The 14,824-nt window shown below is 36.3% G+C and overlaps 2 protein-coding genes across 2 annotated transcripts in view; one reads left to right on the top strand and one right to left on the bottom strand.

Moving 5' to 3' along the window:
• CFAP47 (cilia and flagella associated protein 47) overlaps positions 1-14,824 on the top strand; it is a 434,654-nt gene that overhangs the window by 169,811 nt on the left and 250,019 nt on the right. The window lies entirely within an intron of this gene.
• Positions 12,284-13,175, bottom strand: LOC112615991 (40S ribosomal protein S4, X isoform-like). Its single transcript, XM_025372946.1, has one exon. The coding sequence runs from the start codon at positions 13,150-13,152 to the stop codon at positions 12,361-12,363; it is 792 nt and encodes a 263-aa protein (XP_025228731.1). The 5' UTR covers positions 13,153-13,175; the 3' UTR covers positions 12,284-12,360.

Below are 14,824 nucleotides of genomic sequence, written 5' to 3' on the forward strand. Positions count from 1 at the left end.
CATTTTACAATGAAATTAGAAAGGCATTTCACATCCTTGTGTTTAAAATGAATTTACATTCTAACAGAACTGTCCTTAAAATGCAGGTTTTTTTTTTTAACTGAGTCATAAGCCTCTTGTAAATTATGTAGTGTGGTGCTGAGACATGTTGGTGTTCACAGACAGTAGTAAGGACAGTACGCACGGTCGTTGTTCCTTTAGCTTCAATTCAACTCCTTTCTTCCAAGTACATACAAACCTGTTGTGTTTAGAGTAAACTGTTTTTTAACATGAAATAATTTTTTAATATCCAATATACAGAATTTAATTCAAACTTTACAAGTAAGGGGAAGATTAAGAGTTCAGTTTAAAAATGAGACTTTGAATTATGATTGCCCTTAAATTGAAGGTGCTATTTTAGAAAACATTCAAGAAAACACCAAGATTGAAAAAGATATATCGATATGTTGGTATTTGAGAACGGCAAACGTAGAATACTGTATTACCTTCTAATTGACATGCTGAAAATATCAAAATTTATATCTTATAAAAATATATTTGCCCCATTAAAATACAAAAAACAAAGTACAAATAAATAATGCTAAGGTGAACTACACAAAAACACATAAAAATTGGTTTGATTATTGTAGAGTAACAGTTTGACCAGGGTTTCATAAAATATGTGCATGTATTAAAAATTAACATGTTAATTTGTTATAAAAGTATTATGGTTCTAATTTTACCAACACAGTGGCCTATGCAAGTTAATTTCAAAGATTTTGCTGCATTTTTTCCAAATAATATATTATAGACATTTACCTCTTTGCTGTTTTTTAGCACACTGAGTCCAATGCCTTTACAAAGCCTTTGTGCTTCCTGTTCCCTTTGACTAGAGCATTATTTTACCGGATATCTTCATGGTTTCCTTTCTCATTTCATTCAAGTCATTGATTAAATGTCACCTTATCTGAGAATGTTTATCAGTATCTTCTCTAAAACAGCACATCCTTCAGTCCTACTCTTTCCTGCTCTATTTTTATTTTCAATAGCACTTTTAAAATATAAATGTAATTGTAAACATAAATATATTTGTTTATCATCTGTGTCTTCCAGTAGAATGTGACCTTCTGAATAAATGAGACAAGATTGTTCCTTGGCTAATTAGGAATGTGACCTTCTTAATTAGCCAAGGAACAATCTTGTCTCATTTATTCCCAGAGCCTAGAACTGTGCCTAACAAAATAACAGACACATACTGTCTTAGCTTTGTCCTGGTATAACAGAATACCATAGACTGGGAAATTTATAAAGAATAGAAATTTATCTCTCACAGATCGAAAGGCTGAGAAATCCAAGATTAAGATACAGGCAGGTTCTATGTCTAATAAGGGCTGCTCTCTGTTTCCAAGATGGTGCCTAGACGATGCACACTCCAAACAAGAGGAACACTATGTCCTCACATGGCAGGAGGCAAAAAAGAGGTAAACTCCCTCCATCAAAGAACAATGTATTATTCAGCAGTAAAATGAAGTGAGCTATCAAGTCATGAAAAGACATGGAGAAAACTTACAGATGTATTACTAGGTAAAAGGAGCCAATTTGAAAAGGCTACATACTGTGTGGTTTCAACTATAGGACTTTCTGGAAAATGTAAAACCATAGAGACAGGCAAAAGATCAGTGGATACTAGGCATTAGTGGGGAAGGAGTAATGAATAGGTAGTGTACACAGCACGTTTAAGGTAGTGACACTACTCTGATACTATAATTGTGAATACATGTCATTATACATTTGTTAAAACCCATAGAATGTATAATATTAAGAGTGGGTCCTGATGTAAACTGTGAACTTTGGGTGATAATGATTTGTTAATGTAGGTTCATCAATTGTAATAAATGCACCACTGCAATGCAAAAGGTTGATGATGGGGGAGGATTGTGTGTGTGGTAACTCTCTGTAACTTCTGATTCATTTTGCTGCAAACCTAAAAATGCTTTAAAAAACTGTCTATTTAAAAATAGTTTAGTAATACATTTTTTTAAAGCAAAAAATAATGATTTCATTGTTAGACTCATTAAGCAATATGTCTAATAAATCTGAATCCATTGCTCTGATGACCTATACAGTATAAAAGTCCTTCAGAAAATTCATAAACTTCAGTACATTGCAATTTATGTAAAATTATTTGTGTGTTTTAGGTAATCATTGACTTAAATTTCAAGTCTTTAATAATGTTAGATACAACTCATGTTTTCTAAAATATTAATGTAGCGAATATCTGTAAGTTCCGCACCAAGCTTTAAATCCTGTGTGAGCACATTGAAGGTGCTGAATAAATATCTCTTAAATAGATCAATGGCTAAATGGATGGTTATATAGATAAAGCCAAAAGAAGTTGAAAACATGTTCAAGTATTTAAAACTAGTTGAAAAGCTGAACATCTGACAGAAACAGAGACAAGCCAACAGCTTATTATTGTATCAAATATTATACTTTTTCCCTTGAGGATATAATTAACCTATAAATAGTATTGTATACAGACTTATTTTGTGTTGATGTACTAATGTGCACTCTTGTCTTGGCTTTGTTCTGCTCATCTTATACATTCTCTCTTCTCCTCTGCTACTATTTTCCTTCATTTATTACAATATATAAATAACATTCTTTCTTTTTCCCAAATTACTTTTCTAAATCTTCCTATTTATCTAGGATTCTTATTTCTATGTTACCTTTTTCTTATTTCTCTTTTCTTTTCAATATCTTCCTTTATGTGCCTTTCACCTATCCTTCAATCTCTATTTATTTATTTTTCCCTTGACCATTCAGGGAATAAACACTTAGATTTTAACTATAAGTGTTTCCAGAAGATACTGCTCACTGTGGCTTCTGCCTAAAAATTACAAGCTTTTTGAGCATTAGAGTTGTTCACATTCAAAGGGAGGCATTTCCTCCACTCTCTGATATACAGACACCATCTTTCCTCAGATTTCCTGTCTCACCCTTGTATGCTAGCTAAAACATTTTGGTTTTCTTTGTGGCTCTCAAGACCCTCCTTGGCATTCTCTGTTCAAGGCTTCTTTCCTTCATCACATTGATATTTTCCTTCTTCTGTCTTTGCTCCAAACCTCCACATTTTGGCCATCTATATCCTCTTGTGGTTTTGTTACTCTTCCAATGCCTCCCAGATCCAAATCTATCTTAGACCTACCTCCTCACCTCTAGTTCTGTATATCTTACCCCTTATGAACACCTTCATTAGAATGTCCCATAAGCACCTCAAATTTCACTGGTGAAAAATCTAGGCATCCCTCCTTCTTACATCTAATTAATCACCAACCAACAATTTATTTTGATTCTATCCACAAATTATCTTCTGAATCTACCTACTTTTTTCTAGCTCCCCTGTCACTCTTGTAATTTATATCGTTTCCATCAATGTCACCCTCTCATATTTACCACATCCAGTCCTGCCATTTGCCCATCTGTTTGTTGCTTACACAGCCATACTTGGTTCTTCATAAAACACAAATTTTAGCATCAGACTCTTGCCTAAAATCCTTTAATGGTATTTTATTAATTTCAATATCTACCATACCTTATAACCATAACTCTCTACATTCACTTTTGCACATTATACTTCAGCGCTGTAAACTATTGAATGGCTGCTGCTTCCTTTTCTTTTTTTTTTTTTTTTTTTTTTTTCACTTTTATTTTAAGTTCATGGGTACATGTTCAGGTTTGTTATATAGGTAAACTCATGTCACGGGGGTTTGTTATATAGATTATTTCATCATCCAGGTATTAAGCCTAGTACCTATTAGTTATTTCTTCTGATGCTCTCCCTCCTCCCATCCTCCACCCTCTGGTAGGCCCCAGTATCTGCTGTTCTCCTCTATGTGTCCATGTGTTCTCATCATTTAGCCCCCACTTTAAAGTGAGAACATGCCATATTTGTTCCTTCATTAGTTTGCTAAGGATAATGGCCTCCAGTTCCTGCAAGGGACATGATCTCATTCTTTCTTCTGGCTGCATATTATTCCATGGTGTATATGCACCGTGTTTTGTTCACGCAGTCTACCGTTGATGGGCATGTAGGTTGATTGTATGTCTTTGCTATTGCGAGCAGTGCTGCAATGAATATATACCTGCATGTGTCTTTATGATAGAACAAATTATATTGCTTGGGTATATACGCAATAATGAGATTTCTGGGTTGAATGGTAGTTCCATTTTTAGGTCTTTGGGGAATGGCCACACTGTCTTCCACAATGGTTGAACTAATTTACACTCCCAGCGACAGTTTATAAGTGTACCTTTTTCTCTGCAACCTCTCCAGCCCCTGTTACTTTTCGACTTTATTTTTTAATATTTTATTTTTTTGAGATGGAGTCTAGCTCTGTCACCAGGCTGGAGTGCAGTGGCGCGATCTCAGCTCACTGCAACCTCTACCTCCCAGGTTCAAGCAATTCTCCTGCCTCAGTCTCCTGAGTAGCTGGGATTACAGGCACGTGCCACCACGCCCAGCTAATTTTTGTATTTTTAGTAGAGACGGGGTTTTACCATGTTGACCAGGATGGTCTCGATCTCCTGACCTCGTGATCCACCCACCTTGGCCTCCCAAAGTGTTGGGATTACAGGTGTGAGCCACCGTACCCGGCCTACTTTTTGACTTTTTAATAAAAGCCATTCTGACTGGTGTGAGATGGTATTGCACTGTGGTCTTTATTTGCATTTCTCTAATGGTCAGTGATGTTAAGCTTTTATTCATATGCTTCTAGGCTGCATGCATGTCTTTTGAAAAGTGTCTATTCATGTCCTTTGCCTACTTTTTAATGGATTGTTTCTTTTTGGCTTGTAAATTTGTTTAAGTTCCTTATAGGTGACCTTATATTCCTTATATTAGACCTTTGTCAGGTGCATAGATTGCAAACCTTTTCTCCCATTCTGTAGGTTGTCTGTTTACTCTGTTGATAGTTTCTTTTGCTGTGCAAAAGCTTGCTTGTTTAAACAGATCCCATTTGTCAATTTTTTCTTTGGTTGCAATTGCTTTTGGTGTCTTTGTCATGAAATTTTTTCTCATTTCTACATGAGGAATGGTAGTGCCAAAGTTGTCCTCCAGGGTTTTTATACTTTTAGGTTTTACATTTAACTTTTTAATACAATTTGGATTGATTTTTGTATATAGTTTAAGGAAGGGGTCCAGTTTCAATCTTCTGCATATGGTTAGCCAGTTTTTCTGTCACTATTTGTTGAATGGGGAGTCCTTTTCCCATTGCTTGTTTTTGTCAATTTTATCAAAGATCAGATAGTTGTAGGTGTGCGACCTTATGTCTGAGCTCTATTGTATTCCATTGGTTTATGTGTCTGTTTTTGTAACAGCATCCCCTTTTTGTTACTGTAGCCGCTTTGTATAGTTTGAAGTTGGATACAGTGAAGCCTCCAGCTATGTTCTTTTTGTTTAGGATTGCCCTGGCAATTTGGGCTCTCTTTTGGTGCCTTATGAATTTTAAAATAGTTATTTCTAGTTCTGTGAAGAGTGTCATTAGTAGTGTTATAGAAATAGCATTGAATGTATAAATTGCTGTGGGCCATGTGCCCATTTTAACAATATTGATTCTTCCTATCCATGAGCATGGGATGATTCTTCCATTTGTTGGTATCATCTCTGATTTCTTTCAGCAGTGTTTTGTTAATTCTCCTTGTAGAGATCTTTCACCTTCCTTAATATTCCTAGGTGTTTTATAATTTTTGTGGCAATTGTGAATGTGATTACATTCCTGATTTGGCTCTTGCTTGACTGTTGTTGGTGTTTAGGAATGTTAGTGATTTTTCTGTACATTCATTTTGTATCTCGAGACTTTGCTGAAGTTGTTTATCAGCAGAAGGAGCTTTTGGGTTGAGACTAAGGAGTTTTTTACATATGGAATCGTGTTGTCTGGAAACAGGAAATATTTGACTTCCTTTCTTCTTATTTGGATATCCTTTATTTCTTTCTCTTGCCCAACTGCTCTGGCCAGGACTTCCAACACTATGTTGAATAGGACTACTGAGAGAGCATCCTTGATTTGTGCTGGTTTTCAAAGGGAATGCTTCCATCTTTGCCCATTCAGTATGATATTGGCTATGGGTTTAATATAGAGAGCTCTTATTATTTAGAGGTATGTTCCTTCAATACCTAGTTTATTGAGAGTTTTTGACATGAAGGGATGTTGAGTTTTATTGAAAGCCATTTCTGCATCAATTGAGATAATCATGCACTTTTTCTCTTTAGTTCTGTTTATGTGATGAATCACATATTTTTATTTGCATACATTGAATTAGCCTTGTGTTTCAGGGATAAAGACTACTTGATCATGGTAGATTAGCTTTTTGACATGCTGCTGAATTCAGTTTGCCAGTATTTTGGTGAGGATTCTTACACCGATGTTCATCAAGGATATTGGCTTAAAAAGATTTCATTTTTTTGTTGTTGTGTCTCTGCCAGGTCTGGTATCAGGATGATGCTGGACTCATAGAATGAGTTAGGGAGGAGGGCTTCCTTCTCAATTTTGGGGAATAAGTTCAGTAGAAATGATACCAGCTCTTCTTTGTACATCTGGTAGAATTTGACTGTGAATCCATATGGTCCTGGGCTTTTTATGGCTGGTAGATGATTTATTTCTGATTCAGTTTTGGAGCTCATTATTGGTTTGTTCAGGGATTCAATTTCTTCCTAGCTCAGTCTTTGGAGGGTGTCTGTGTCCAGGAATTTATCCATGTATTCTAGATTTTCTAGTTTATGTGCTTAGAGATGCTCATAATATTCTCTGATAATTATTTGTATTTCTATGGGGTGACTGGTACCCTTTGTAATTTCTAATTGTGCTTATTCAGATCTTCCCTATTGTCTTCTTTCTTATTCTAGCTAATGGTCTATTTCATTTTTTTTCCACAAACTCAGCTCCTGGATTTGTTCATCTTTTGAGTGGTTTTTCATGCCTCAATCTCCTTCCTTCAGTTCAGTTCTGATTTTGGTTATTTCTTGTCTTCTGATAGTTTTGGGGATTGTTTTGCTCTTGACTCTCTAGTACTTTTAATTGTCATGTTATGTTGTTAAATTGAGATGATTCTAGCTTTTCGTGTGGGCATTTAGTGCCGTACAGTTTCCTTTTAACATTGCCTTAGATGTTTCCCAGAGATTCTAGTATGTTGTATCTTTTTTCTCATTAGTTTCAAAGAACTTCTTGATTTCTGCCTTAATTTCATTATTCACCCCAAAGTTATTCAGGATCAGGTTATTCAATTTCCATGTAATATATGGTTTTGAGTGAATTTTTTAGTCTTGATTTCTAATTTTATTACTCTGTGGCCCAAGAAGTGGTCGTTATGATTTCAGCTATTTTGCACTTGCTGAAGCATATTTTGTGTTTTGTGTCCAATTATGTGATTGATTTTAGAGTATGTGCCATGTGGCAATTAGAAGAATGTATATCCTGTTGCTTTTGGGTGGATAGTTCTCTGGATGTCTGTCAGGTTCATTTGATCCAGTGCTGAGTTCAGGTCCTGAATATCTTTGTTAATTTTCTGCCTTGATGATCTGTCTAATACTATTAGTAGGTTGTTAACATCTCCCACTATTATTGTGTGGGAGTTTGTCTTTTTGAAGGTCTCTAAGGACTTGCTTTATTAATCTAGGTGCTCCTGTATTGGGTGTATATTTATTTAGGATAGTTAGGCATTCTTGTTGAATTGAACCCTTTACCATTATGTAATGCCCTTCCTTGTCTCTTTTGATCTGCTTTGGTTTTGTCTGAGATGTAGATTGCAACCTCTACTTTTATTTTTGTTTTCCATTTGCTTGGTAGATTTTTCTCCATCCATGCATTTTGAGACTATGGGTGTCATTGCATGAGAAGAGTCTCTTGACGACAGTATACCAATGGGTCTCTGTTCTTTATCCAGCTTACCACTCTGTGCCTTTTAACTGGGGCATATAACCCCTTTAAATTCAAAGTTAGTATTGATGCGTGTGGCTTTGATCCTGTCATCATGATGTTAGCTGGTTACTATGCAGACTTGTTTGTGTGGTTGCTTTATAGTGTCACTTACAGGTGCTTTTGTAATGGCCGGCAATGGTCTTTTCTTTCTATATTTAGTGCTTCTTTCAGGAGCCCTTGTAAGGCAGGTCTGGTGGTAACAAATTCCAACATTTGCTTGTCTGAATAGGATCTTATTTCTCCTTTGCTTATGAAGCTTAATTTGGACAGATATGAAATTCTGGGTTGGAATTTCTTCTCTTTATGAATATTGAATATTGGCCCCCAATCTCTTCTGGTTTCTGTAGGGTTTCTGTTGAGATGTCTGTTGTTAGTGTAATGGACTTCCCTTTGTAGGTGACCTGACCTTTCTCTCTAGCTGCCTTTAACAATTTTTCTTTCATTTTGACCTTGGAGAATCTGATAATTATGTGTCTTGTGGATTATCTTCTTGTGAAGTACCTTCAGTAAAGTACTTCAGTAAGAACTTCAGTAAGTTCTCTTCATTTCCTATATTTGAATGTTGGCCTCTCTAGCTAGGTTGGAGAAGTTCTCATAGATGATACCCTGAAATATGTTTTCCAAGTTGTTTACACTCTCCGTGTGGGGTTCAGGGACACCAGTGAATCATAGATTTGGTCTTTTTATATAACCCCATATTTCTTGGATGTTTTGTTCCTTCCTTTTAATTTGTTTTTCTCTATTCTTGTCTGACTGTCTTTTTTTTTTTTTTTTTTTTAATGGAGTCTCACTCTGTTGCCCAGGTGGGAATGCAGTGGCATGATCTCATCTCACTGCAAGCTCCACCTCCCGGGTTCATGCCATTCTCCTGCCTCAGCCTCCTGGGTAGCTGGGAGTACAGGCACCCGCCACCATGCCCAGCTAATTTTTTTGTATTTTTATTAGAGACGGGGTTTCATTTTGTTAGCTAGGATGGTCTCGATCTCCTGACTTTGTGATCTGCCCGCCTTAGCCTCCCAAGTCTGACTGTCTTATTTCAGAAAGCCAGTCTTCAAGCTCTGAGATTTTCTTTACATCTTTGTCTATTCTGCTATTAATACTTGTGACTGCATTATGAAATTTTTGTAGTATGTTTTTAAGCTCTGTGAGGTCGATTACATTCTTTTCTCTACTGGCTATTTTGTCAGTCAGCTCCTGTATTATTTTATTATGAGCCCTACTTTCCTTGGATTGTGTTTCAACAACTCCTGCATCCCCATGATCCTTATTCCTATCCATCTCTGAATTCCATTTCTGTCATTTCAGTCAACTCAGCCTGGTTCATAATCCTTGAGAAGCGATGCTGTAGCTTGGGGAAAGAAGGCACTCTGGCTTTTTGAGTTGTCAGAGTTCTTGGACTGGTTCTTCCTCATTTTTGTGGGCTGATATTTCTTCAGCCTTTAGAGTTGCTGACCTTTGGATGTTTTTTCTTTTTTCTGTTATCTTATTTTATGACCTTGATGATTTGATTGTGGTATAAGGTGGATTCAGCTGACTGTCTTCATTTCTGGAAGATTTTAGAAGGCCAGCACTCAGTTATCTACTCCTAGACTGTGTGCTCTAACTCTGGAGAATATGTGTCAGGCCCTGACTTTGTTCTCTGGCTCCTCAGTTTAGGAATTGACTGCACTGGGTGGGAGTGGAGGGTGAGGTGCTCCCAGACTGCTGGTCACTACACTCTTGTGAGTAGTGTCGGCCAAAGCCTTTCATAGTGTGGTGGCAACAGGATCCTTCCTAATTTGTACATGCCAGCAGCAGCACAATGGGGTGCATGCACATCAGCTGCATTAGGGTGCTAGTGGGTGCTGGGGCTCCTGCCTTCATGCAGGTATTCACTCCAGTGGTGGAGGCAACTTGGCTTTAGAGTTCAAGGAGGCCTCTACTGGTGACTCTGTCTGCTTCTTTCTGCATTTAAATTTTATAATACTTTTTGCTTTGTCTGGAATCTCTTTTCAGTGTCTCTTTATCCTCACAATTCAAATCTCATTACAGACGTCAGCTCTTCTAGGAAACCTTCCCACAATCTCCCCAAGACTAGATGGGATACATCTTCCTTGTCTTATTCTTTATGTAAGCTTATTAAAGTGTTTGCCGTATGGTTTTCACTTTTGTTTCTACTTGTTTCTCTCTCCCATAAGAATTTAAGTCCTTTATTGCAGAGGTTTTTCTAATTTTTTATTATTAGCAAAAATAAAAAATCATAATCACAAAAATATTGAATGTTTACTAAGTGTTTGGCTCTATGGTGGGCTCTTTACTCATATTATTTATCACAACACTTGGAACATTATTGTCAAATAAACATCTGTAGAGAGTTTTTATTTCTAATGTTAAAAATATGAGGATAATAAAAATCAAACAAGTCAATATTGTTTGGCAAGGTACTGCACCACCATAGTGTCTGTGATGAGAAGTTATTGTATTAAAATTTGACATAATATGTACTATGCTAATCAAGCACTAGGACCTTCCAGAGATTTAAACAGGCGAAACTGGAGGGTGGCATGACCATTATGAACTTTATCATTTATTTATTTTGAAGTTTCCTATGTATGGAGGGAGGAATAGGATACAATTATGGACAAAATTAGATTTTCTTAAAAGCTGATATTTAAACAGTAGATTTACATATGAAAATACCTGACAGATATAAAATTGAAATGTTTATTACCTTTACTAGAATCATTTCCATAGCATCCCTGTGCACTGAAAATACATCTCTCCTCACAAAAATTGATTCATCACAGATATTTCATAAGAGTAACTGCATCTAATATGACATAAATCTGTAGTTTTTCATCTGGAGATACAAATAACTCTCTGAACTCTCAACTTTTCTTCATAGTTTGAATTACTCAATCCCTCTCTTTCTCTCTCCCTTTCTCTCTCTTATCAAGTTGTTTATTTTGAAATAGACCAAGTAGTATGTTAGACATTTTTTTCACACTGCAACTGTTGCATTTTAGTTTTTGAATTATATTTACTTTTATTTTAGATTCAGAGGGTATACGTGCATTTTTGTGACATGGATATATTGCATAACAGTGGGGATTGGGCTTCTAGTGTGCTTATTACCCAAATAGTGAACATTGTATCCAATAGGTAATTTTTCAGTCCTTGACCTCCTCCCACTCTCAACCCTTTTTGAGTCTCCGGTGTCTATCATCTCTATCTTTATATCCATGTGCACCCATTGTTTAGCTACTGTTTTTAGTTCTCCTTCAGATTGTTGGCTATCGGCATGTAGAAATGGTACTGATTTGTACATGTGGATTTTGTAGTCTGCAGCTTTACTGAATTTGTTTTTTATTCTAATAGTTTTTTGGAGGAATCTTTAGGTTTCTCCAAATGTAAGATCATATCATTTTCAAACAAGGATAATTTGACTTTTCTTTATCAATTTGGATTCTTATTACTTTATTTTGTTGTCTGATTACCCTAGCTAGGATTTACAGTACTTTGTTGAATGACAGTGCTAAAAGTGAGTATCCTTGTGTTCCATACATCAGAGGAAAGGCTTTCAGTTATTCCCCATTCGGTATGATGCTAGCTTCGGGTTTGTCATATGTAGCTGTTATTATGTTATGTTCCTTCAATACTCAGCTTTTTGAGGGTTTTTGATAAGAGATGTTGAATTTTATCAAATGCTTTTTCAGCATCAATTGAAATGATTATATGTTTTTTATTCTTTATTCTGTTGATATGATGTATCACGTTTGTTGATTTGCATATGTTGAACCATCCTTACATCCCAGAGATAAATCCTCCTTGGTCATGATTAATGCTGTTTTTAATGTATTCTTGAATTCAGTTTGCTAGCATTTTGTTGAAGATTTTTGCATCAATATTCATGAGATTTATTGGCCTGTAGTTTCCTTTTCTTGATGTGTTTTTCTCTGGTTTTGGTATCAGGGTAATACTGGCCTTGTAGGATGAGTTTGGAATTGTTCCATCCTCCTCAGTTTTTCAGAATAATTTAAATAGGATTGGTATTAGTTCTTTAAGTGTTTGGTAGAATACAGCAGTGAATCCATCAGGTTCTGGGCTTTTCGTTACTGGGAGACTTTTTATTCTGGCTTCAATCATGTTACTTGTTATTGGTCTGTTTGGATATCTTCACGGTTCAAAGTTGGTAGTTTATATGTATCTAGGAATTTGTCCATTTCTTCTAGATTTTCCAATTTATTGACATATAGTTGCTCATAGTGGCTTCTAATGATCTTTTGAGTTGTTGCAGTATCAGTTGTAATGTCTACTTTTTCATCTCTTATTTCTTTCTTTCTTCTCTCTTTTTTTCTTTTTTTTTTTCCTGCCACAATATTTTTAATTACGTACAAAGGTCTGACATGGCACCCAGAGACCCATTTCACCCACTGCTCTGTTTGGCCGCCAGTCTTTTGTCTCTCTCTTCAGCAATGGTGAGGCGGATACCCTTTCCTCGGGGAAGAGAAATCCATGGTTTGTTGCCCTTGCCAATAACAAAAATGTTGGAAAGTCGAGTGGCAAAGCTGTTGCCATTGGCATCTTTCACGTGAACCACGTCAAAAGATCCAGGATGCCTCTCTCTGTTGGTGATCACACCAATTCTTCCCAGGTTAGCACCTCTAGTCACCATACACAGGTTACCAGTGTCGAACTTGATGAAATCAGTAATCTTGCCAGTCTCTAAATCAATCTGAATGGTATCATTCACCTTGATGAGGGGATCGGGGTAGCGGATGGTACGGGCATCATGAGTCACCAGATGAGGGATTCCTTTTGTGCCCACAAAGATCCTTCTCACTTTGCATAACTTGTACTTGGCCTCCTCAGGTGTAATACGATGTACAGCAAAGCGACCCTTGGTGTCATAGATCAGACGGAAATTCTCTCCCGTCTTGTCAATGCTGATGACATCCATGAATCCAGCAGGGTAGGTTATATCAGTTCGGACCTTGCCATCGATCTTAATGAACCGCTGCATGCAAATCTTCTTTACTTCATCTCCTGTCAGGGCATACTTAAGTCTGTTCCTTAGGAAGATGATGAGGGGGAGACACTCTCTCAACTTGTGGGGACTGGTGGATGGACGAGGAGCAAACACACCGGTCAATTTATCCAGCATCCAATGCTTTGGAGCTGCTACCCGCTTCAGATGCTTCTTGGGACCACGAGCCATGGCTGCGTTAGGCAAGGAAAGAGACCTCTCTTTTTTTCTTAGATGGTCTTTCTAAAGGTTTGTCAATTTTGTTTTCCTTTTCAACACATCAGCTTTTTAAAAATTTTTATTTGTTTATTTATTTATTTATTTATTTTTTTGGTATGGAGTCTCACTCTGTCGCCCAGGCTGGAGTGCAGTGGCGTAATCTCGGCTTACTGCAAGCTCCGCCTCCCAGGTTCATACCATTCTCCTGCCTCAGCCTCCTGAGTAGCTGAGACTATAGGTGCCCGCCACCATGCCTGGCTAATTTTTTTTTTTTTTTTTTAGTAGAGACGGGGTTTCACCGTGTTAGCCAGGATGGTCTCAATCTCCTGACCTCATGATCTGTCAGCCTCGGCCTCCCAAAGTGCTGAGATTACAGGCATGAGTCACTGCTTCCGGTCCACATCAGCTTTTTATTTTGTTGATCTTTTGTTTTATTGTTTTCATTTTAAATGAATTTATTTCTGCTATGATCTTGATTATTTCTTTTTTTCTACTAATTTTGGGCTTGTTTTGCTCTTGCTTTTCTAGTTTTTTAGTATGCATCATTAGGTTGTTAATTTAAAATTTTCCTGTTTTTAAGGCAGGCACTTATAGCTATAAAATTCTCCCTTATTACTGTTTTTGATGTATCCCGTAGGCTTGGTATGTTGTTTCCATTATAATTTGTTTCAAGAAATTTTTCAATTTCCTTTGTAATTTCTCCATTAATCCATTGGTCATTGAAAACATATTGTTTAATTTCTATGTATTTGTATAGTTTCCAAAATTTATCTCATTATTCCTTTCTTATTTTATTCCATTGTGTTCAGGGAAGATGCTTGATATGATTCATTTTTTTAAAAATTTTAAGACTTTTTGTGCCTTAACATATAATCTATTTTTGAGAATGATCCATGTGCTGAGGAAAACAATGTGTATTCTGTAGCCTTCAGATTAAATGTTCTGTAACTGTCTATTAGGTCCATTTTGTCTGTAGTGCAGATGAAGTCTGATGTTTCTTTGTTGATTTTCTGTCTGAAAGAGCTGTCAAATGTTGAAAGTGGGGTGTTGAAGTCTCCAGCTATTATTATATTGGGTTATATCTGTCTCTTAAGCTCTAATAACATCTGCTTTACATATTGGGTGCTCCAGTGTTTGTTGCATATATATTTGCAATTTTTTTGCCTCTTGCTGAATTGACCAATTTATCATTATATAGTGACCTTCTTTGTCTCTTCTGATAGTTTTTGTCTTGAAATCTATTTTGTCTGATGTAAGTATAGGGACTCCTGCTCATTTTTGGTTTCCATTGGCATGAAAGATTTTTTCCACCCCTTTATAATTTTAGTCTATGTGTATCTTTATAGGTGAAGTGTGTTTCTTTTCATCATCAAATCATTGAGCATTGTTTTTTATTATCTATTCAGCCACACTGTATGTATTGATTGGAGAGTTTAGTTCATTTACATTCAATATTATTATTGATAAGTAAGTAGTTATCAATTTTGCCATTTTTCTGCTTGTTTTCTGGTTGTTTTTTGGTCTTCTCTTTCTTCTTTCTTTCCTTTCTGTCTTCTTTTAGCGAGGGTGATTTTCTATGATTCTGTGATTTATTATTTTGCTTTATATTTTTTCTGTATCCATTGCATGTTTTTTGGTTTGAAGT

This window comes from Theropithecus gelada, chromosome X (assembly GCF_003255815.1).
Source record: "Theropithecus gelada isolate Dixy chromosome X, Tgel_1.0, whole genome shotgun sequence".
NCBI classification, from domain to species: domain Eukaryota; kingdom Metazoa; phylum Chordata; class Mammalia; order Primates; family Cercopithecidae; genus Theropithecus; species Theropithecus gelada.